General features: G+C 42.0%; 1 protein-coding gene across 3 annotated transcripts in view; it reads right to left on the reverse strand.

Annotated features, from left to right (window-relative positions):
• The window catches only part of JADE3 (jade family PHD finger 3), a 78,646-nt gene extending 55,323 nt beyond the window's left edge, over window positions 1-23,323 (reverse strand). Inside the window, exons 1-3 of one of the 3 annotated variants that reach the window (XM_068268118.1) lie at window positions 23,124-23,323; window positions 5,951-6,010; window positions 4,748-4,806 (exon numbers count right to left, since the gene is read on the reverse strand). In XM_068268118.1, coding sequence (XP_068124219.1) covers window positions 4,748-4,806; window positions 5,951-5,999 — 108 coding nt within the window. In that variant the 5' untranslated portion in view covers window positions 6,000-6,010; window positions 23,124-23,323. Of the gene's footprint in view, window positions 1-4,747; window positions 4,840-5,950; window positions 6,011-7,836; window positions 7,882-23,123 lie in introns of those variants that run through there. The other 2 variants (XM_068268116.1, XM_068268117.1) reach the window with 2 other exon arrangements.
• Between the last annotated feature and the right edge of the window lie 1,455 nt (window positions 23,324-24,778).

Below are 24,778 nucleotides of genomic sequence, written 5' to 3' on the forward strand. Positions count from 1 at the left end.
TGGGCAGCGAGTTGACATGCAGAATTTTTCTGCAACGCAACTGAGCACTGAACAGAGCCTCAAGCTATTAAAAACACCATAAGTGAGTGCTACACCAGCAGGTATCAATCTCTGAGATCTATTCATTTATAGGCAGCCATCCCACTGATGCACTGAACAAGCTGTCCTGCAACTCTCTTCCCTCTAGGATCCTGCTGACTTCACTCCCACTAAACTGCACCTTTGCCTCCTGTATGCAATACAATTCAATAGCTGAACTGTGTTACATAAATGCAATATGAACTGATAATATGTGCTAAATTATCAGTTTACTAACACATTGAGCATTATACCTATGCTGTATTAAAAATATATCATATTAACTACTACCCAAAAGTTATTTTCCCCTTTAATCTAATCTGAATGATTTATCCCACTTAGCTCTAGCGTTTAGCACTGGTGATTTTTCCACAATTATGGTAAAATCACTGAGATTTTTGGGCAATCACGATTAGCGATTCTTAGCATTCTAATCGCGATAAAATGCTACCCATGGCGCGCTTTGAGATTGCCGCTAATCATACATCGCCGGCAATTGTGGCAGTGAGATCCCTGCCATATACTTAATATTCTGCTATTGCACAAAAACACTAACGATATCTGCCGATTAGCAGTAATTGACTGCTAATCATCCCAGTGAGAACTGGCCCTTAATAATGCTTAGAGCTGTTTTATTGCTATAATTGGGACTTATGCTTCAGGCAGTTCTACAACATAAGGAATTGCAAAACTAGTTTGTTTTCAAGGCATTCAATCTGTTTTCCTGTAGTTTGTGACCGCATAAGTGCTCTATCTTCATTCCAAAGACTCTCTAGTATGCCATTATAACGTAGGTTCAACCCTTCTCCCTTTAAATACTTAATAGCCTATTCTAGGCCACATACATTTCTCTGTCCAGGCTTAAAGGCTTGGAGCAAAATAAATATAATAATAATAATACAAATCCACAAGACTCCAATGGTAAGCATCTGGTTAAATAGGAACTTGGACAATGAGACCTTTCTAATGCCTACTAATTTTGCCATTCAAGATATTTCATGGCAAGTCCAGAACAATCAGTTTGCATATTATTTTGGAAGTTAATGCAAAACATTTGCACACACTGATTTTGGAGAAATACTTGTAAGTAGGCTGCATATTATTTTTCAAGTACTGCAGCATATTTAGCACTAATAGTTTGAGTACATTGGTGATTACTACTAACTACACATTCAGTACTAAAAAAAAAAAAAATGAAGGTGGTGGCATTTCAGAGGACTTTCCTTCAGTCTTGTGATAAACAATAAGATCACCTGCATAGAAACTCCTTTTAAAACATGTTTATTCCATGTACTCTGCAATATTTGGTGATCGATTGCCCCTACCAAGGAAGAAGAAAAACACTAAGCAGGCACCGTTTTCCAGTTTCAAAATCCAACTCCTTGCAACTAAACTACTCCTCAACACCTACAGCCATCCACACCAGCTTGAAGAATGCAACAGAAAAGGCTGCAACTCACCTTTATTGGTCCTCCAAAGTAGTAGCTACACGAATCTGTGCCTGGAAGTTAGGCACTGGAGATCATGTTAACGATTCAGAGCTATTGTTTTCATGGCTGGGCACAACATGGACATGTTAGGATAACAGAGCTCTTCCCAAGCGCAGAGAGCATCACAGTAGCATCTCAGAAAGACCCACTAGTAAAACAGGACCGGCAAATCCACCAAGGAAGTTTTATGAGGTTTATTCATAGCAGAATAATGAACAGACAGTGAAGGAAGATGGATAGGTCTGACAAAGCAGGGATTGTACAATGCTGGATTATAAAGAGGTTTTAGGGTGGTGAAACAATATAATTACATCAGGCTATCGAAGCAAACATCAGGTAATTATGTAGCAGAAAGTTAATTAATAATTATTGGGATCAGGAAAGTCACACTGATATTACTTTACAGCTTTGTTTGTCACATAATGTGGAACATTAGATCATTTTACCTCTCAGTCGTGTAATTTCAGGTCATACTGATTATTACCTTAGTCAGCAGAACGTGTACCAGCGCTAGCATGTATGTGTTCTCCATGTAATATTCCAGTGTCACCATCTCATTCTACACCTTACGGATCAGCACAAAGGCTTTATTGTTGAACAATTTTTAAATGAAGTATACAGTATGGGCTGGTGCACACCAAAACCCGCTAGCAGATCCGCAAAATGCTAGCAGATTTTTAAACGCTTTTTTTTTATTTTTATGAGGCGTTTTGCTAGCGTTTTGCGGATTGCTGCTGCGGTTTTCAGTATAGTAGATTTCATATATTGTTACAGTAAAGCTGTTACTGAACAGCTTCTGTAACAAAAACGCCTGCAAAACCGCTCTGAAGTGCCGTTTTTCAGAGCGGTTTGCATTTTTTTCCTATACTTAACATTGAGGCAGAAACGCATCCGAAATCCAAAAAATGCCTCACCCAGGCATTTTTCGTTTCTGCAAAACGCCTGCCGCTCTGGTGTGCACCACCCCATTGAGATACATTGACCAAGCAGATCCGCAGCCGCATCTGAAAACGCCCAAAAAGCCGCTCGGTGTGCACCAGCCCTGAGGGCTGGTGCACACCGAGCGGCTTTTTGGGCGTTTTCAGATCCGCTTGCGGCTGCGGATCTGCTTGGTCAATGTATCTCAATGGGGTGGTGCACACCAGAGCGGCAGGCGTTTTGCAGAAACGAAAAATGCCTGGGTGAGGCATTTTTTGGATTTCGGATGCGTTTCTGCCTCAATGTTAAGTATAGGAAAAAAACGCAAACCGCTCTGAAAAACGGCACTTCAGAGCGGTTTTGCAGGCGTTTTTGTTACAGAAGCTGTTCAGTAACAGCTTTACTGTAACAATATATGAAATCTACTATACTGAAAACCGCAGCAGCAATCCGCAAAACGCTAGCAAAACGCCTCATAAAAATAAAAAAAAGCGTTTAAAAATCTGCTAGCATTTTGCGGATCTGCTAGCGGGTTTTGGTGTGCACCAGCCCTGAGTGTGTTACAGAATTGTATTACGTTAAATCTTAAAACGGTTACCAGCATGGTTTTCATGTAACTCAATTAGACCCCGATCTTTGAAAGTACACGAATGGATAACTTCATAGCTTTACTAATCATAAAGGACTACAACAACTTGGAAGAATCAATATATGATGAAAATGTGGAGACAAGACCTGAGCTCAACAACAATTACGGATGAAATCCTTTTATTATGCAGTGTACATAAGGCAGAGAAGCACAATGTTTCGGGGAACAAGCTACATATTCTGCAGAAATCGAACAAACAACATTGTAAACTACAGTTAAGACAGACTGGATTTCAAGCCTATTCCATATGGCTACCATACACATACATACATCTCTATAATGCAAGAATACAGACTTTGCACTATTTATTATGCTGTGTAGCACAGTGTTGAACCTGAGACACCATTAAAGCAAACGTTAATAATAATAATAATAATAATAATTAAAAAAAAAAAAAAAGCTGCTACTTGGCTGCATCCTTTCCTCGGACTGTTCCGGACTAGAGCGGTCCGCGAATGCATGCTGCACGCATTTTTTAACAAAACATGTGGCTGATCAATTCAGTATAGTGATAGGGATCAGCAACACATGCAAACGCAGATGGCGTGCGTTCGTACACGTTGCGATCGCACAGCCATCCGCATTTGAGTATGTGAACGTGGCCTAAGCTAAATAATTTATTTTCGGATGATTTAATTCTTTTCAGTTGATATGGAGTTCCATCCCACTTTAAAGCACACCTGTCCCAAGGCAAAGCTACCGTAAGCAAGAACAGATGTAAGTTCAGGGTGTGCATGTTGTCTGTTCCTCTCCTTGTTCCCATAATCCCCATTTAAAAAATGTACATTGAACTTGTGTCAAAGAAAACAACTCAAATCTTTCAGCAGACAGAATTCCTTCATACAATGTAAAAAAATAGATGTGCTGAAGTTTGTAATCCAGCAGTGAAAAAGTTATAGTGAGCTCACTTTTGCTTATCTCATCTGTAAGGGCTCAGACACACTACAAGCGCTTTTCGGCCTCCAGAGCTTTCCGAGAGCTTTTTTAAAAAACGCTCCCATTGACTTACATTAAAATTGAGGTAAAATCGCACGATTTTAATGCAAGTCAATGGGAGGGTTTTCTAAAAAGCTCTCAGAAGGTTCTGGAGGCCAAAAATCGCTCAGAAAAGCACTTATAGTGCGTCTGAGCACTAAGTGTTTTGCAGAGACTGTAACCAATGCAAGGCTGAGGTTTTACAGACATGTCGCTAGCCCCCAGGCTGGCAACTCATTCTGTTGCCATGCAGGGGGAAGGAGAGCCAACAGGGTGCCACAGATCAAGCGGGGTAAGCGGTGAAAATAATGCCCTTTGTGAAGTCAGTCCACCAGGTGGATCACTCACCAATGTGCCAAGGAGGATCAGGGACCACTGTACACACGCTTGATTGTCACCCGAGGTCTAGCTTTATCGGCCGGCATGGCAGAGTCTAATCTAGCCTGTGTACGTAGCTTTAAGGTGTGTACATATGCAAAAAAGTTTTTCTCTGTAGGAATTAAGACTCAATTCCTAGGTGAGCTGTGTCCTGTAGAAAGCAGTTTTCACAATCACAGGTTGGGTCATTACCTAGCTACATTTAATGCAGTACAAATGTTCACACAAGCTCCCAGATTAACAATATGTTGGTGGTTACCTCAGCAGATTTCTTCTCTTCCTCCTTTGTGGTTTTACCCTTGTTCCTGCTCTTGTAGTCTTGGAAAGAAGAGGAAAAGGAAGTTGAAGGACCTTGAACAATACAAAAAAAAAAATAAAAGTCACTGAACTACTAATGTTTGTTTTCAAACTAATGAAAATTAAAAAAAAAAAGTTTTTCCTTTATGTGGTCAGTGAAAGTGGCTCCAAAAATGTCCTGCTGGCTCCTAAATGCAATACAACTTTGTCCATCCCTGTTTTTTTTTATTCTCAAGTGTCAAAAATCTTATGGAGTAGGTATAGGTGCACCCAATGGGACCTCATTCTCTCATCAGCACCCAGCATGAATATAAGTACACCACCCTGGCAGTGTACAGAGCTGTACCGAGCAAACCATACTATACAGCTTGGTGATGGCAGAGGAGGAACAGAGAGTGAGTGAGTGTCCCCCAGCCCTGCCTACACTTGAAGCAGTAAGCCTCCTTTTCCAGATGAAGCTTGGTTGCCCAATCTTATTTTAGCATGAGGACCAACAGATATGGAATAGTATAAAGAGATTGTGTAGGTAAGCTCTAATAGTACATGGAATTAGTAAAGTTGTGCGTTTACCAGGCTGATCACCCCCCCCCCCCCCACACACACACACACACATACACACTTGTTTCCCTCTAAAGGTGGCCATACACTTAAAGATTTGCAGCAGATTCGACCATCAGATAGATTTCTGTCAGAGGCATTTCAGAATGAAATCAATTGAAATTCGATCAAAATGCAGTGTTGCACCATTCGATCCAATGCAACAGCCAACCAACCCAGATTTTCCGTCCGGACCGATCAAATCATTCGAAATCGGCAGGGAGTCAATCTACTGATCGATCATGCTTTCTGCTGCATCAATTTCTAAGCGCTTCGATCAAAACACTTGAATCAGCCGTCGATCGATGACTAAAATCGACCAATGGATGGCCCGCTTTAGAAGAATGAATGCCCTTTTCTGGCTACCACTAGAGTGTCACAGGAAGTGAATGAAATTCCTAAGGGAATCATGGACATCTAAGGGATCAGCAATTGTTGGCCTTGGTATGGCATATTTGTTTCTCTCCTTGGGTCAGTGGAAATTTGTATGCTTGGAGAACCCAGCATAGGTTTTAACCCTTCATTGTGCTATACAAATAGACCAGAAAGATTGTCAGAAGATACTCACTCTCATTGTCTGAGCTGTCGCTGCTGCTGAGATGCCTGTGTCGCTTCATCCTGACGCATCCTAAAGAAACACATCAATCAACATTTTTAATGTCTGAGATACGGAAATACATATATATAAAAAAAAAAAAAAAGCTGTAAAAACATTTTTCCCATTCTCAATATAATGCTGATGTGTCCCTAAACCCATCAATACATAGTAAACTATTTGTTTTCTTATTTACTAATGAATAAGTAGATTAAAACTGTCATTTTTACGTTTCATGTGGGAAATCAATCAAGCATTGTTCACTAGCCATTTTGGACAACACACAATGGCCCATACGCAATCAACTTTTTCTCCTAGGTGATGTTTTCACACTGTCAATAAAACATAAAAATAATTTTTATAGTACTTTTTCAACAACTTTTGGGTACTTTTCCAATGGCAAAGTGAATGAAAAATTATTTTAAACAAAATAAAAATGCATCTCCTAGAGAAAAAAAAAAATCTGCTGGAGAAAAAGTAAATTTTATATGGACCAATATGTCTTTAAACACACTTTGCATTCAAACTACCGGTAGATCCTCTGTCACACCTAAACAGTTGTTCTTTATGACTGTAGCACCGTGATAGATTAACCTGGAAACCTTGACATTCTCATAATACAACTGCACTGTGTAGCTTTAGTGGCCAATTGATACACAATAAAATTACAATACTGAAATACAATTTACTAGATATTTCACAGGTCTATATCCTAACCACTGAGGCCTGCATGCTCTGACAGTAGAGCTCTAGCAATCCAGAAACAATAGGGAACTACTGGACATAGTAAGAGGAATGCGCTGATGTGCAATTCACCAACCAAGAGGCACACAATCCAAACCCAGCAGAAACTAAAAGGTGCATACACACAGACTATAGTCTTTGGAAAATGAAAGATCACAGAACAATCTTACCACCCTTCATGTAGTATGAGAGCCATACCTTCACAGTCTTTTCTATGGAGCTGAACTCCCCATCAGAAAAAAATCTTTGCAAAATGCTGCACACAAAGATGCTGTACAGACACAAAAGATCAATATCTGCAAAAGATCTGTTCCTGCCAAAAATCCATTCCTGCAAATTGCAATGATAGTCTATGAGATCTGCAGATCATCATACACACATGATTTAACTGACATTCATCTGCAGATCAGATCCACCAGGAAGGATTTTCAGATCTGCGGATGATTGCTTGATCTGCAGATGAATGTCCGTTAAATCGTGTGTATGATGATCTGCAGATCTCATAGACTATCATTGCAATTTGCAGGAATGGATTTTTGGCAGGAACAGATCTTTTGCAGATACTGATCTTTTGTGTCTGTACAGCATCTGTGTGTGCAGCATCTTGCAAAGATTTTTTCTGATGGGGAGTTCAGCTCCATAGAAAAGACTGTGTAGAGTATGGCTCTCATACTACATGAAGGGTGGTAAGATTGGTCTGTGATCTTTCATTTTCCAAAGACTATAGTCTGATGTGTGTATGCACCTTAACAGCCAGCTTATCATCTACATCCAATTTCACACCTCTATTCATTACCTAAAGCCCCATCTACACGATACGATTCTTTCTGCGATTGAATTACGATCCTATTTACAATCCAATTAAATCCGACATGTCCAATCAGGATTCGATTCGATTCCCCATTGCAAAACAATGGCAAATCGAAATGAATCGAATCCCGATCGGACATGTCGGATTTAATTGGATCGTAAATAGAATTGTAACCGAATCGCAGAAAGAATCGTATCGTGTAGATGGGGCTTTCAACTGCATGTCCACAACTGTTCAAAAAGAAAAATTCTAAAATGAAATAAATGCATATTACAGTTTGCAATTTACTGTAATTAAAAATTACCTTTCTATTTCAGTATGCAGGAAGTCATGATTTAAAGGGGTTCTTTCGCGAAAAAAGTAGGCAGTTAAAAAAATGTGACAGATGACAGGTTTTGGACCAGTCCATCTTTTTAAGGGGGATTCTCGGGGGTTTCTTTGTTTTCAACAGCATTTCCTGAACAACAGTTTAACTGCCAAAATAGCAAGATACCAGCCAGCCTCCCTAATCACTTGCACACTATTATGTCAGTTAGATTTTGCAACTGTTGTTCAGGAAATGCTGTTAAAAACAAAGAAAGCCCTGAGAATCCCCCATAAAAAGATGGACTGGCCCAAAACCTGTCATCTGTCACATTTTTTAATTGCCTACTTTTTTCGCGAAAGAACTCCTTTAATAGACATTAAAATAATGAAAATGATGTTCCCTTGGCAACAGGTAATTCCTTCTGTTTGCTTGCATAAGATATAGTTCTCAAGTAGGAATGGTCAATGTGATGCAGGAATATTCAAAGATTGTATGTAGATTTAAAGGACAACTGTAGCAAGTAAGCTTTGTAGGCTGCCATATTTATTTCGTTTTAAGCAATACTAGTTGCCTGGCTGCCCTGCTGATCCTCTGCCTCTAATACTTTTAGCCATAGACCCTGAACAAGCATGCAGCAGGTCAGGGGTTTCTGTCATTATCGTCAGATCTGACAAGATTAGCCACATGCTCGTTTCTGGTGTTATTCAGACACTATTGCAGCCAAATAGATCACGAGGTCTGCCAAGCAACTGGTATTGGCTAAAAGGAAATAAATATCGCAGCCTTCATATAAGATTCACTACAGTTGCCCTTTAAGCACTTTGAAAAGAGCTCAAACTACCCCCTGGTGGGATTCGTGTGGTCTATTTTCAACCTGCATAAATTTGCTTAGACATTTTGCATAGTCCTGCATCAACTCAGAATGTTTTGCATCTCACTGACCATTCCAACTTTAAGTACCCAAGTACTATACAAGTATAGATGGACGAAGCTCAATGATCAATATCACCAGATTCAGTCACCAACATACTCTCTATCTGAAATACTTTATCTGCAGTCTCCTGCAAGTAATAAACTTACATGTATATCAGGAGGAAGGATACTAAATACAAAGCATAGGAACTGGAAGATAAAATTAGATTGATTGGACAAAACACACATTGACTTCACCATGATACAATTTTAAATTCAAATACTCATAAAAAAAGAAAAAGCTATAATAGTTAAAATCTAAATTGCAGAAAGGTAATTTTAAGAATAATACCCAAGTGGCAAAATGTTCTGAAAAGAAATGAAGACAATTACAGAGTGTACTTGACCCAGATTCAAAACACCCATCTTACATCATACCAAGGGGCTAACTGGGAGAACCTGAACATAGCGCCTGTAAGAGATTACAACTCTTTTAAAAGGCAAATAATTTTTGTTTGCAATATCTTCAGTTACTGACATACAGCTTACCTATGATGACAAATCTTTTACACAGCTTAACGACAAAGCAAAACTACAGTCGCTGCATATACTGTCTGAATACCCTGCACTCAATATAGAAGAAAAAAAAAAAAGTACTTTCTCTTTTTAAGCTAAAAAGCCTTTCTGTTGAAGGTGTGGCCCTACGCATTCTTACGATGGAGGTTTAGTCTCAGAGCACGTGTGACAGTTTATTGCAGCAGCATCTGAGCTAACATGCCAAAGAAGGGAAGTGAGGAGTACCTAAGCAGATCACAAAGTCACAAGTGATCCTGGGCGTTTTCAGAACCAGTAGGTACAGCGGATAACACTCCAGGCTCAGGAAAGGAGTGCATGGAGAGAGTGGAGACAGGGAGCCCTTGTTGTTCAGGCACAGAAACTAAAGTTATTTCACTCCATGAACTTAACTCAGTGGCAACCGATATAAAAGCCACACTTGGGACGGCTTTATCCTCATTACAAGACACCTTTTAATCTTCCTTTCCCCCCAAAGGGACAATAATGTAGCCTGCAATAGACTATATTACCTGAATAAAATCTATATTGCCAAGATCAGATACTGTTTATGTACAATTAAATGACTATATAAGTATACTGACGTATAATGCTTCTTGCCCGATGCTTCGCGCAGCAATCAGCACAGCGGATGGACTGTTCTCCCCACTCATCCCTCCTGCTGTGACGGCCTCCTCATGCAGCGTTCCACCTCCCCAGAATTCATCAGCCCTACAATGTCGCCTGAAGGACAGAATCCTTATCCCAGCCACTGGCAGGTAGAACATGCCCCATACCTGCATACAAGGCTTGATCCTGTATATAATGATCATGGAAAAATGCACTTCAAAACCTGATACCTCCCTTTGCTATCCCATTTGCCTTCTTACCACCACCTCAAATTCCTCTAAAGGTGCGTAAACACGTGCCATTAGTCACCCATCAAGACTAAGCTAGAACCCGCAAGTATGGGGGAATGAGTGCTGTATAGAGGTGTCACTGTAGCAGAATGCATGTATTGTTGCTTTAGGGAGGAAAGGAGGGACAACTGCGCATGTGGCAGCACCTTCCAAAAGAGAATAATGCGCTCGAGGAGGGGGGAGAAAGCGCTGTGGCTGAGATCCAGCGCGTCAGATCTTTAAGCAACCTCAGGGGACACCTGTACACCTGCAAGGTTCTTGGCTGAAGCAGCCCTTAGTCAATTCCATCTAGTATGTGTACTCAGCCTAGCGATGGTTTTTAACAAGAATTACTATTTTCCAATGCAACTGCCACTCAGGTTTCTTTTACACTGCAAATCGCAATTCCGATTTTCTATGCTCACACAGTACGGAGCAGCCAGTCTTCAAGAGCTCTCAGGCTCCCGAAGCCTTCAAAGGATACTCAGAGTTGAATCCAACCAATTGGTCGAAAAGCTCTTGCTGTCTTTGCAATTCTTGGTCTCCAAAATTAACTGGACAATGTGGCAAGCAGATGTTTTTGACACATCAGGTGGATCAAAGCTGGAGCTGGCAGTTCGCTAAATACACCCAAAATTCTTGTCCGTGTAGATGTGACATTTATCATGCAATACTGCAGTGAAATCAGTCTTTAAAACCACATACACAAAGATATGTTACAGATAATGAGACAGTGAACTGTCAACTGTAAATACAGTACTACTGTATCTGGGGAGATTTGATTTTAATACAGTGCTATTCTCTAGGGAGAATTATGGGGAAAATGCCTTGCTATAATAAACCAGACGCATTCTCCCTCTTCTGTATTCCTCACTGTGCAACTAAACTGATAAATGTTCCCATTAAATGTGAATGGTGAAACCTGTCAAGATATTCTGCATTGTATCCTGGAATAGCTGTACTTACTGACTGTCCCATCTATATATAGCACTAGGTGAGCTATATCTATCGTGTTTTAACCAAATGGTGTGTTTTCCATGCATCCAGGTTTGTAAATTATTTGCAATGTCCCATTAAAAGGTTGGCAGCATATAATGTAGTAATGTCCAGCCAGTTTAAAGATGCATATATCTAGTAACACGAGAACCAATTTATTGTTCCATACCCTCCCAAGCGGAGCAGAAAAATCATAGTAAAGTCCTCCTTTCATCCTGCTGACAGGGAAATGCAGGTAAGCAGTTTGCTTAGCCCTCATGCACATTTGCAACTTACGTTCACCACTTCTAAAATGATCTGACGTTTCGATTATCTGATCATTTTAGCTACCATTGTACACGAGACCTCCGGGATCCACAGCATTAGCAATAGGCCAAGCTAAAAAACCAACCCTGACTGGTATTTCCCACAAGAGCCTGCTCTCTCTTGTCCTGCATTGTCTTATGTCCACAGGGTAGAACATATTGGTTGCAAGCAATGATCATTGCGGATTACCATTATTGCAGGTCTGTATAGGGCCTTAGGCCTCTTGCACACTGCAAGCGATTCAGATTCAGATTCCGCTTTTTATTCTGTTTTTACATCCGATTCCGATTTGCAGTTTGCTCCCTGCACACTGCAAATCGGAATCTGAATCGGATGTAAAAACAGATTAAAAAGCGGAATCTGAATCGGAATCACTTGCAGTGTGCAAGAGGCCTATAAGAGACTCTGAAGTGAACAAAAATTGCTACTTTTACCTGTTAGTTTGCTTCAGTAGTAGATGTAAACAGCCACATCCCCGCTGCAAAACGAGGACCCCCCAAATCCCAGAGCAAACATCCACGACCAAGATGGATTGTGCTGCCCTGAGAGGCAGAGCTTTTAGCTGCAGCTCTGCCTCTACTGAAGTCAATCGCCGTCCGGATCTCTGCCTCTCCCCGCCCCTTTCAGTGGAGGAAGAGTGAGAGGGGCGGGGAGAGGCGGCGATCAACATCAGTATAGGCAGAGCTGCAGCTGAAAGCTCTTCCTCTTTCAGGAAGTGTTGGCCAGATAGTACCCCCCTGGGATTTGGGGGGTCTAAAGCCCTCGTTTTGCGGTGGGGATGCGACAATTTACATCTACTGAGAGTACTGAAGAGAATTAGAAGGTAAAAATAGCAAATTTTTGTTCACTTCAGTCTCTCTTTAAGAATACAGTGACACATCACCAGGGCATGAGATCCTGTAGCAGGCAGGTTAGTCAGACAGAAGCTGACCAGTCCATTTCTCATGTCGCTTCCTGATAACAGCTACATGAACACCCTTCCAGATGTCTCCCTCAAAACTATTTAGATATGTAACGCTAAATACCATTTCAGTAACAACGAAATCTAGAGATTTGTTGCCTAATGTAGGATAGATAAAATAACGCTGCAAGCACTGTCCAAAAAGTCAAACGTTGTGCTATTCTAAGTTAGTTTACAAATATAAGGCTGCTGCTAGAACATAGAATACTACATTTGTGCTTGTCTATTATATACTGCGCAAATGTAATATTGCTAGTTTAACACTAGTGCATACATTATTTCATGATTGTTTTAACAGAAATCTGCCCTTTGGGTGGTTATAGCCAGCTTACAATTGTTTCACGTTGCCCGCTTCTGCAGACCAATTTGCAGTATTTAGGTAGACATACACTTGTAGATTGCTACTCATTATGGCAAAAGGATAGATTCATATCTGATCCGAATCTTATTCCTAGCACACACGGCCCATAGATTTTCAGTGGATTTTAGCATTCTATGGAAAAATGTATCTAACCTGAGCGTTACACTGCTGTCCTGTCGTGGAACCTTAATCTATCACCACTCCCGCTGTACCTCTGATCAATCAAGGTTTTCTGCAATTTCAAAATTATTTATCACTCTGGACGGAAAGATCTTGCTCAAAAGGGAGCAAAATAGATGAGGGGCGGTAGCTTGACAGCTGACTAAACGGACCCGCCTAGGTCTACCCGCCCCATTTAAAGTGGACCTAAACTCTAGCATAGGATAAACGGAAAAACTGAGAAATGCACCCTGTATGTATTTAAAGAGTTTAGCCTGTCTAATTTACCCTCATTTGTGACTAAGCACAAGTTGTAATTTGATCCCTCAGCTGTGTCACGACTGCCATGGCAGAGAAGCTCATTTGTAAACACAGGATGTTAACAATATGTCTGCTTCCATGTAAGCAGGAAGTAGAAACATTGCAGATTTATAGCAGGATTTGTATCAGCTGTTATGTTTTTCTTTAAATGTTATGCTGGTGCTTATCTTTTAGAGCTGAGGGAAACTTTTCAGTTCAGGTCCACTTTAAAATAGTGCTCCCCGGGGACCCTGCAGAGTGTTGGCAGTGAAGCACACTGACCTGTCTGCCGGCACACTCATGTGTCTTGTCTCCATCCAAGCTGGCCGCCAGCTCCCTGTGACCCGCCATCATAAACATTACTACGTACATGATGCAGGATGAAGCATGCAGGTAAGAAGGTGAATGAGCTCTGCTGCCAACACTGTGTAGAGGCCAGAGGCACTATTTCAGATGATGGGGGAGAAGACCTGGGCGACCTGCCAGTCAGCACTGCAATGTGGCAGCAGCCGTTCCATAGGATTTATCTTCTGAGCGTTACGCCACTCAGGAGGTTTTGCTAGCCACAGAGTCCCCAGGATTAATCAATTAGATGTAATGGCTGCAAAAGGTTTATCTAGCACTATGCTAGCTAGCATAGATAGCCAACACCACCCGATGCAGCAGTTTTTACATTACCCAGCCTGGTTCCAGCGATCGTCGTGGCTTGGAGGATGCCACAGACGACATAAATATATTGTATCAATGGAATAAGAGGTTAAAAGAAGTCATCAGGGGGGTTATGAGGACAATAAGTGCTACTTACCCCGGGCTTTGTCCAGCCCCAAGCTCCCAGCATGTCCCTTGCTGCAGCTCCGCGGTGAGCCGTTCGCCTGTGAAGCTTCCCGGTCCCAGGCAATGACGTCAGGCCGACCTAGAGGTCTGCCTGTACTGCACCTGCCCGAGTGGCGCTATCAATCACCGCCACATGGTTCGGAGCGCACAAGCATGCAGCAGATCAGAGGTTTCTAACATTATTGTCAGATCTGACTGGATTACTTGCATGCTTGTTTCAGGTGTGATTCAAAAACTACTGCAGCCACTAGATCAACAGGACAGCCAGACAACTGGTATTGTTTAAAATGAAAAAAAAAAAAAAAAAATGGCAACCCTCATATACCTCTCATTACAGCTGTCCTTTAAGGCTTATTGGCTACCTGGTTCCTTGGATATGTCCAGTCCTATTTTTAAGTATAACTCAGCTCCTCCTATTTAGAATAACCATTACCAGATTAATGTTAGACATTGCAAGTATCTTAGAAACCTTTATTGCACACAAACCCACACATTTGTGGGTCACACCACTTGCTTTTAACTGATGTGCAAGTTAAAAGGAAGGATCTTCTTTCTAAGGCCACATACACACATCAGACCATAGTCTTTGGAAAATGAAAGATCACAGACCAATTTTACCCCCTTCCATGTAATATGAGAGCCATACCTACAGAGTCTAGTCTATGGAGCTGAACTCCCCATCAGACAGAAATCTTTGCAAGATGCTGCACACAAAGATGCTGTAGACATTTAAAAGATCAGTATCTGCAAAAGATCTGTTCCTGCAAAATACATTCATAGTCTATGAGATCTGCAGATCATCATACACACCTTGTTTAACAGACATTCATCTGCAGATCAGATTCACCAGGATGGATTTTCAGATCTGCAGATGATTGTCTGATCTGCAGATAAATGTCAGTTAAACAAGGTGTGTATGATGATCTGCAGATCTCATAGACTATGAATGCAATTTGCAGGATCGGATCTTTGGCAGGAACAGGTCTTTTGTGTCTGTACAGTATATGTGTGTGCAGCATCTTGCAAAGATTTTTTTCTGATAGGGAGCTCAGCTCCATAGAAAAGACTGTGAAGGTATGGTTCTCATACTACATGAAGGGTGGTAAGATTGGTCTGTGATCTTTCATTTTCCAAAGACTATAGTCTGATGTGTGTATGAGCCTTTAGGCATATGTTGCATTTTACCCCAAAAAAGCACCAATCCTGCATACGTTATGACTATACAAATCTTTATTGAACAATCTTGTAATACCATATAAAAACAGTTTATGTTGCATCATATGTGCAATACATGAGCTTGCAATAAACAAGTACTGTAAAGTGCCTGGAAAACAGCTGTTGCTCAAAGTAAATCTGAAATGAGGAAAAAATAAGGGTGAGGGTATCGGTGGACCTAAAAAAAAAAAAAAAAAAAAGTGCTGTTAAACTTACCTGGGGCTTCTTCCAGCCATCTGTAGTCTTTCAGGTCCCTTGCTGTCCTCCGGGTGTGATCCGTTCTGCCCCTCAAAGCTGGGTAACACCCGTGGAACTAGTGGAGTGGGTCCATCTGAGGGAGTCCTCCTCTCCTTGCCACACAGTCATTCGCTCCACTCTTCACCATCCTGGGCTAAGTATTCTGTATTTATTTCACTATGCACTTTATTTCTATGGGCTGCTTCACTGTCTAATTGCAAATCCAAATGCTGATTGAATTTTGAGTTTTTCTATTTGCACAGATATCTGTAGCAATTAAGGTGGCTTACCTCACAAACTACAACACTTATGCTGGGCATACATGGCTAGATAGTGCGCCGGTATCGAGCCAGCGGATCGATACCCGCTCTTCCCCGCAGGCGCTTTCTAATCAGCGCTTCATTTTTTTCTATTGTTCTGCCCGCCAGTATCGCACACGGAATCGATCCAGCAGGCAATCGAACCTGTCGGAAATCAATCGAGCCATCAGCGGCTCGATTGATAAGAAGAAACGAGCAGTGTATGCCCAGCATAAGGGCCTGTTTCCACTAGAGCAAATCTGCATAAGTTTCCTGCATGCAGGTTCGCATAGACAATACAAGTGGATGGGCCTGTTTCCACTTGAAAGGATTTCTGAGCTTTCTTCTGTGCAGAAAAAAAATCTGCACGGTAGACCCCGCAGAACTCTCATACCGCTATGCTATTCGCATACAATGTATTTAATAGGAAATTCGCATGCGTTTTCGTATGCGAATTTTACTGCGAATTTGTGGGCATTTTCGCATAAAATCGATGTAAAAGCACACAGGCACTGACATGGTTAAATTTGCATACTTACTAACATATGTGAATTCGTGGTAAAAGTCGCATAGGCATGCAAATTCGTTTTGCATTGTCCACGACTAATTTGCACCGCACAAGTGGAAACTGGCCCTTAGGCTTTGTTCTCACCTAAAATCAAAATAGCAAACGCCTGTTTTTCAGATTTTGTGTGCTATTTTTTTTTAGCGCCTCCCGCCGCATGCCTGTGTGCTGTGTGCTTTTTGTTTTTTTTTTAAGCGCTTTTCTAAAGCTCTTTTGCAGAGCGTTTTTTTTATTCACTCCCTGACGCAAGTGAACTCTTTGATGTGGAAAATAAATACAATGTATTTATTCTTAAAACCGCAATCGCTGCACAAAACGATTGTGAGCATTTAGCACTCCTCCTATACCTTCCATTAGACCACAATCGCCCCAAAAATAGTACAGGCACCGCTTTGCAGAGCGCAAAGTGGACGAAATGCGTTCATATGAACATTCTCATAGCGATTCATTGCACAAGCAACCCCCCACTCCCCCCCCCACCCCCCCCCCCCCCCCCCCCCCCCCCCCCCCCCCCCCCCCCCCCCCCCCCCCCCCAAGCCTTCGGGCTCCAGGCCTTTTTCAGAGAGCGTAACCAGGAAGAAAAAAAGGAAAAAGACATCCGGGAACCTTCCGTCTTCAAATTTATTGCAAAGTGATTTCATCAATTCGGGTTGCATACCACTCGTGCGTACAGCTGATGGTCAGTGCGGTGGTGGTGAGTTGGAGGTGGGGGTGCCGGGCATCAGTTGGGGCTTGCGACAGACGTTTCACGTCTTGCTAGACGCTTGGTCACGCTGTACTCCAGTGTGCTTTTTCAGAGAGAGACCAGCGTACAGGCTTTCCCGTACCCTCTTAGAGACGGTTAACCTCCACAAGCGCCGATTGGATGGTTGTCCAGAGTCGCAACCCACCTTTGTGAGTACCACAGCTTTTATATTACATCAAATGCTATTACACTTGAACTTACTGTACCATCCGGGCTGCCGGAGTCTATTTTCGTAAAGGTTTACCATATCTACCCTACAGACTTTATTATTGGGTCATTATGGTGTCTGATAGGTTAGGCCTTTTTGCACAATATACAGCTGATATTACACTTTTTTAGATTTTGATGTATACACTGATATTTTTGCAGTACTGTACAAGCACACACCGCATTCTACTGAACCAGGGTTCAATCACCTGGGAGCTCAGTGAGGATGTTTAACAGAATGTTAACAATATGTCTGCTTACATGAAAGAAGGAAGTAGACACACTGCAGATGTACTGCAAGATTTGTATCAGCTGTAACCAGGGCTGTGGAGTCGGAGTCGTGGAGTCGGGGCAATTTTGGGTGCCTGGAGTCGGAGTCAGGAAAAAACGCACCGACTCCGACTCCTAATGAATTTAAACTGTAACTAAAATAGAAAACATGATAAAATGTTCTATTTCTCAGATAATAGTCATCATAAATAATGTATATATACAGTAATAGCTGTGCTTAGTCCACAAAAATGAAATAAACCAATCAAAATGAGTTACTTGTGCTGCTTCAATAAAGCAGTCCCCGTATTTTTAAAGTCAGATATACATATCTGATTGTGACTGTATATATGATGTGTACACAGGAATCTCTTATATATACTAAATAACATCTATGCTGTAAGAATAAAGCCTGATGTGTAGCTGTGTCACTAATAGAGATGGTCAATGAGATGGAAATAATTGTGCGTTGATTCTGATTTATGCAAATGTACTAACTCTTTGCTCATGAAATCAAATAATTTGATATGTTAAAATTTGGTTTGGTGACTACGAATTAAATGGTACCTGAGAAGGATGAAAAAGAAACGTTTTATACATACCTGGGGCTTCCTCCAGCCCCCTTCAGGCTAATCAGTCCCTCGCTGTCCTCCACCACCTCGATCTTCTGATAGGAGTGCTGGTCATTCAGCCAGTCAGCGCTGTCCGGCCGCATGGCGCTTCCACAGCCAGGAGCGTTCTGCACCTGCGCAACAGTGCTGCGCAGGTGTAGTACGCTCCCGGCAGCGGAGTGTGTGCATGCGCACTACGCCAGACTGGCTCAAGTACCTGGACTCATAGCATAAGATCCAGGTGGCCGAGGAGGACAGCGAGGGAGGGATTAGCCTGAAGGGGGCTGGAGGAAGCCCCAGGTATGTATAAAAAACTTTAATTTCATCTTTCTCAGGTTTACTTTGTTATTCAGTAGTACTATACTCTACATATGCACTCTCCACAGAGCTGCAGGGAATCCACTGAGAATGTTGTGCGCATTGAACACAGAGGTGTTGTCTATCACCCATAAACCTGGTTCAGATTGTGCATGAAGAATGTGTAATAGAGGAAGAATCTCCTTATTCCCCTGCAGAGTACCTGCACATCACTCTTACATGTACCCACAGTCACATTGCCTAGGGCCTGATCCAAGTTCAGATGTCTAATAGAGAAAGAATTGCTTCATGCTCCTGCAGAGTACCTGCACATCATTCTTACATGTACCCACAGTTAAATTGCATAGGGCCTGATAGACGTTCTTTGTTCCGGTCTATACCTTTTACAAGTACTCTTACCAAGGACTAGTTTTAGTCTATGACTAAAGGGAATAAATATGGCAGTCTCCATATCCTTCTCACTTCAGTTGTCTTTTAAAATTCCTAAGCGTAAGCAGTTAAGAGAGACGAATTTCATGTTACATACTTTCAATCAACAAGATTGTAATGTGCAAATTAGAGGAGTCAGAGTCGGTGGAATCCTAACTGAGGAGTCGGAGTCGGTGGATTTTTGTACCGACTCCACAGCCCTGGCTGTAACAAATGTTTTCTTTAAAGGTTATTATGCTGTTGCTTGTCTTTTAGAGCAGTGAGGAAGTTCTGAGTTCAGGTCCGCTTGAGGACCACAGGTTTACACCCCCTAGTGACCAAACGATTTTTCACAATTCAACACACTGCAGCTTTGACAATATATTGCTCAGCCATACTACTTACCATCCAAATGAATCTTACCTCCTTTTATTGTCACTGGGAGGGCTTTCTTTAGGTGGTCTCTGATCACTGCTGTGAGGTTTTTTTTTTTTTACTTAAAAAAAAAAAAACAAAAAAACACATTTGTAGTACCCTCCTTAACTACTTTGGCCTCCTGGACGTACTAGCTACGCCCAGGAGGCCATGTGCGTGTCCGCGGCCGATCGGATCGTTAGCCCACGAATCAGGGCTATAGTGCTGATCACTGATTCATCTCCCCCGCAGAAAAAGCGACAGCTTCTCTCAGAAGCTCCGCTTTTTCTGGCTGTTGCGCCCCCCATGCGTCCCTCTAAGCGTATGTTACGCTTAGAGTGACGTCATGTAAACAAACTCATGGCCGCCATCTTGTGGCCAAAAAGTTAAACTACAACTAAAAGTAAAAAAAATAAAACTCAACACACATTTACATTATAAAAGTACTGTTTACATCCCACCCTCCCAAAAAATACCCAAATAAAATGTTTAATATAAAAAAAAAAAACAACATTACAATAATAAAAACAAAAACATGTAAATATTTACCTAAGGGCCCTTTCACACCAGAGGGATTTTTTGGCGTTTTAACGCCACGGCCGAAGTTGGCGTTTTGCTAGGTAAGAGAAAGTCCATAGACTTTCACCTGTCACATCTAACTCGGCGTTTTGGAGCGTTGCGTTTCAACGCTCCCAGGAGCTTTTTCAGGGCTGTTTACAGCCGAAGTTGGCTGTTGGCGTTTCAATGATAGTCAATGGAAAACGCCAACTTCAGCGTTTTCAAAGCGTTTTACAGCTAACTTGTTCACTTATTTTTATAGAAGAAAAAAAAAAAGACGTTTTCATGAGCTGTAAAACTCTTTGAAAACGCTATGTATTGGCGTTAAGCAAAAGGCTGACTTTCAGCCTTTTCTACTGCAGCCTCTAGTGTCAAAGAGCCCTAAGGGTCGAAAGTTTTTAAATATCAATGTAAAGATGAAATATTTCTATTTTTTTTTTATTTTAAACTTGTAAATAGTGATAGATGCAAAACGGAAAAAAATGCACCTTTATTTCCAAATAAAATATTGTCGCCATACATTGTTATAGGGACATAATATTAACGGTGTAATAACCGGGACATATGGGCAAATACAATACGGGAGTTTTAATTATGGAGGCATGTATTATTTTTAAACTATAATGGCTGAAAAAATGTACCACCCAAAGAAAGCCTAATTGGTGGCGGAAAAAACAAGATATAGATCAGTTCATTGTGATAAGTAGTGATAAAGTTATAGGGTAATGAATGGGAGGTGACATTGCTCGGATGCATAAAGTGAAAACGACTGAAGGCTGAAGTGGTTAAATTGGCCCTGGACAGTAATCCATCCACTTCCTGTCATCTCATAGTTAAAGGGAATGTCCAAGGAAAATAAAAAAATGAGTTTCACTTACCTGGGGCTTCTACCCGCCCAATGCAGCCATCCTGTGCCCTTGTAGTCACTCACTGCTGATCTAGTCCCCCGCTGGCAGCTTGCCGGCCTCGGAGGTCGGCGGGACGCATTGCGTACATTTTTACGCATTTCCGCTAGTGCAGGAACATTAACACATATTTTTACGCGTTACCGGTTCAATGCGTAAAAATTTACGCATTGAACCAGTAACGCGTAAAAATGTATGTGTTAATGTTCCTGCACTAGCGGGAATGCGTAAAAATGTACGCAATGCGTCCGGTCGGCAAGCTGCCAGCGGGGGACTGGCGCGGCAGTGAGTGACTACGAGGGCACAGGATGGCTGCATGGGGCTGGTAGAAGCCCCAGGTAAGTAAAACTCTTATTTTGCTTGATCCTTCCCTTTAACAGCCTATGAGAGAGATTAGATAGTAAGTCACTCGAAGGACAGCTAAATCCCCATACACACGCTCAATCGCCGTCTTTTACACTGAGCGAAAATCAAAACAATTTACAAAAGTTGATCGACAGTTGTCATGTGTAGACGTGCTGACAACTGAGCGAGAAAATAGATAAGAAACGGCAAACGACAGATAAGAATCGATCCGGTTGTAGGGTTGATTTTGGATAAGATGGTGAGAAGACGCCTGCAAACTTAATGTGCACACAAATCTAGTACGATTATGCTATTATGCACTATTATCGACTATGGTGAAGAGACGTCGCTATGGAGCTTTAACGATATGGTAAACACACATCTCTAAGGAAGTCACTCGTTTTGTCATACGGTGTGTATTAACATGTGCATGTCAAGCGTATATTATCGCGTAAATTTGTCCTCTCGTTTGTACTGAGCGTCCTTGGTTGAGCGTGTGTATGGGACTTAAGTGTGCCGGCCCTGTTCGTAGTAAAGACAAACTTTCAGATATTTGCTGCAGGAAAGGTGTAAACAAACTACTTTAATATGCAAATTTATATGAACAAGAAAACTAATTTAGGGGAGCAAATAAGGTTGAAAAACTGCAAGTATTGGCCCATTCACACACAAATGCAGATGCGTGCAATAAGCGCATCTGCTCAGAATGAGGTGGCGTCATTTCTGCCTGCCGTGTCCATCGATCCACGGTGTTTGCGTCACCACCCGTCCATTTCTCCCTCCTTTTGTCCGCCACTATCCCCACTCATCCACTGCTCGTCCTGGATATCAGGCCACCGATCCCCCTGCCGCTGAACCCGAAATCCATGGGACAGGTGAGCGTTTTTCATGTGGCAACCAGCTTAGTTGGAACGGACACCGTCCATTCCTAGACTTATGCTCAACACACACACCATACAATCTTGGTTGTACAGATTTACCAAATCTCTGTAGTATAAGGGCCAACAGATTGAAAATATCTTGAATGATTGATTGGATAAGCTCTTATACTACATGAAAGTGGTAAGATTGAACAACCAAGATTGTATGGTGTGTGTTGAGCCTTACACTGTGTCCAATTTGCAACTATTAAAGAGAAATGTAGCAGGTTGAGACTTTGCATTTGCGTCTCAATCCGTGCACGTTACATTTCCAGTGTGAATGCATTTGACAACATAAAAAGGAGTTCACTATCCGATTTTGTGATTTTCAGTGTTTTATTCAGCAGTGTGAACTGGCCCTTAGCTAGTAAGGGTTTAGTCCTTTGAGAATAGGATTAGCTGTATGAAGTAGTAGTGATCAATAAATTGTTGTTATTTTGTTTTTAATTCAAATTTCCATTCAACAAGAGAAAATTTGAATTAAAAACAAAATTATAACCACAATTTATTGATCACTACTACTACTCCATACAGTTATATGGATACAGAAATTAGCAAACAAAATACTCAATTGTGTTAGAGTTCTGAACCAGGTCTTTCACTGTGCAGTCGTTTTACTATGTAAAATGTGAAAGTGTTATCATAATAGCAATAGCCGGCATGTCACTGAGCTCAGCAGTGTGCAGTGGCAGCGGGAGGCTGATGTGACACCAGAGACAGGCGGGATGTGACAGGAGATGCCTTCCCTGGGGTTGCCTTGGCGCCAAATTTCAGAGTAGCGGTGAGAAGTGAGAGCGACCGGCCGTCGCAGCCCTGACATGCGGCACACGGGCGGGAGGGGACTGCCGCTGCTCCAGCCATAAGGTCACCTTACCATGGAGCATCATCCAGCAGTGTATACAGCAGGCACACACCCAGCACCGCTCTCACACTCCAGCACAAAGCACAGGCAGCACAACAATCACAGCGGGGACAATCCTTCCTCACCTTCTCCGGAGCTCCTCTGTGTTCACTGCTTGGCGAGGGGCCTGAGCATCCCGGAGCCAGCCTGGCAGAGCTGTCCGGAACACAGAGCCGCGGGCAGGGCTTGGCCGCCCGGATGGAGCTGAAGAAAGCTTGCCTGTCTCCCCCCCGTCTGCAGCCTCCCAGCAGCAGGCGCACGCATCCACACACAAGAAGCCTATTGTATTGGCACTGCTTGCTGCTGGCTTCTCACGCTCCTCCTCTTCCACTTCCTCCCTGACTGCATCCCTTCCTCCCTCCCTGCTGCTAGTAGGGGGGTCATGTGGCCGCTCTCCGCATTCCCACACTGTGGAGCTGCCTGCCTGGCTTCCTGCTCCAGCCGTGTGCAGGGATTCCCCTCACTCTAATGTCCTACAGTCATATATTCTCCTCACACTACAGCCATCATGCTCTCTAGGATACTACTGACACGTGTCTCTATATACTTGTATACTGTACTTTCTAACAAAGCTGTGCCAGCTGTTTCCACCACACAAGTGCTGTGATGTAGAACTGCTAACAGGTGTCATTTTACATGTAACATTTCTACCACAAATGCAAACATAAAATGTATTTATATTCAATTGAAGCATTAGAGGAAATGAAAATTATTCCCCGCCCACATCAAAGTGATTATTTGTATAATTTGGTAATTAACTGTATGTACTAACATCCATTTTGTCTTGTAGATTACATTTTGTTCCATAAATTCAAGGTTAAAAGAAACAAGATATGGATGAACTGGTAGACTGTTGCTGAAATGAAGGAAGTACTGAAAAAACAGGACACATCTTGCTTTGCTGGCCCATGTAGTTAAGCCTCAGGCAGAGGTCACACTTGTCTTTCAGTTTCTACACTTTTCAGAAAACTGAAAGACAAATGTGACCCCTACCTTACAACAGCTAATGTAATTTATAGAGAAAACTGACAAATTGCGCAAGATGTCAGTTTTTTTTCTGCATGCGAAATCTGCATTAAAGTGTGACCTAGCTCATTGATTAACATGAGTTCTCAGTTGAAGTCAGTTTTTCTGTGCAGAAAACGCGTACGAAAGCCGGTAAATGTGACCCCTGCCTCACAGATGACAAGGAAGTTGGAAGCAGTTAGCAAGGCTCATTTATGGCCTTTCATCATTTATGGCCTTTCAGTACTAAAAACTGTACAGCTACTTAAAGTGGACCTGAACTCTCAGCTCTTAAAGATAAGCAACAGCATAATAACCTTTTAATTACCTTAGCGCTAATTTAAAGAGAGACTGAAGCCTAATAAAATAATTATTTTTATCTGCTGCATATGTAAAGCAATATTACCTGTGCTGAAATGACGCACGCCCGCCCGCAGCAAAACGAGGGCTTTATATCCCCAAAATCCCCGGGCCAAGAATCAGGGAGAGCTTCCTGCATCAGGTAGCACCCCGTGAACTCTCTGAAAAAAGGGTGAAATGACTAAAAAGAGCAGTAGGGTATTCAACAATTAGGCACATTGGGACAGCAGAATGTGGGTACCTAGCATCATCTGAACATGAGTGTGAGGTGGTGGTATTCCTTGCTAACTCTATGCTGCCAACCGATACTGCATAAATAAGCGCTGCAACATAATCTTGGTTTTATCATCTGAACATGGTTTTGGAACAGCTAACG

The sequence above is a fragment of the Hyperolius riggenbachi genome, chromosome 2 (assembly GCF_040937935.1).
Source record: "Hyperolius riggenbachi isolate aHypRig1 chromosome 2, aHypRig1.pri, whole genome shotgun sequence".
NCBI lineage: Eukaryota > Metazoa > Chordata > Amphibia > Anura > Hyperoliidae > Hyperolius > Hyperolius riggenbachi.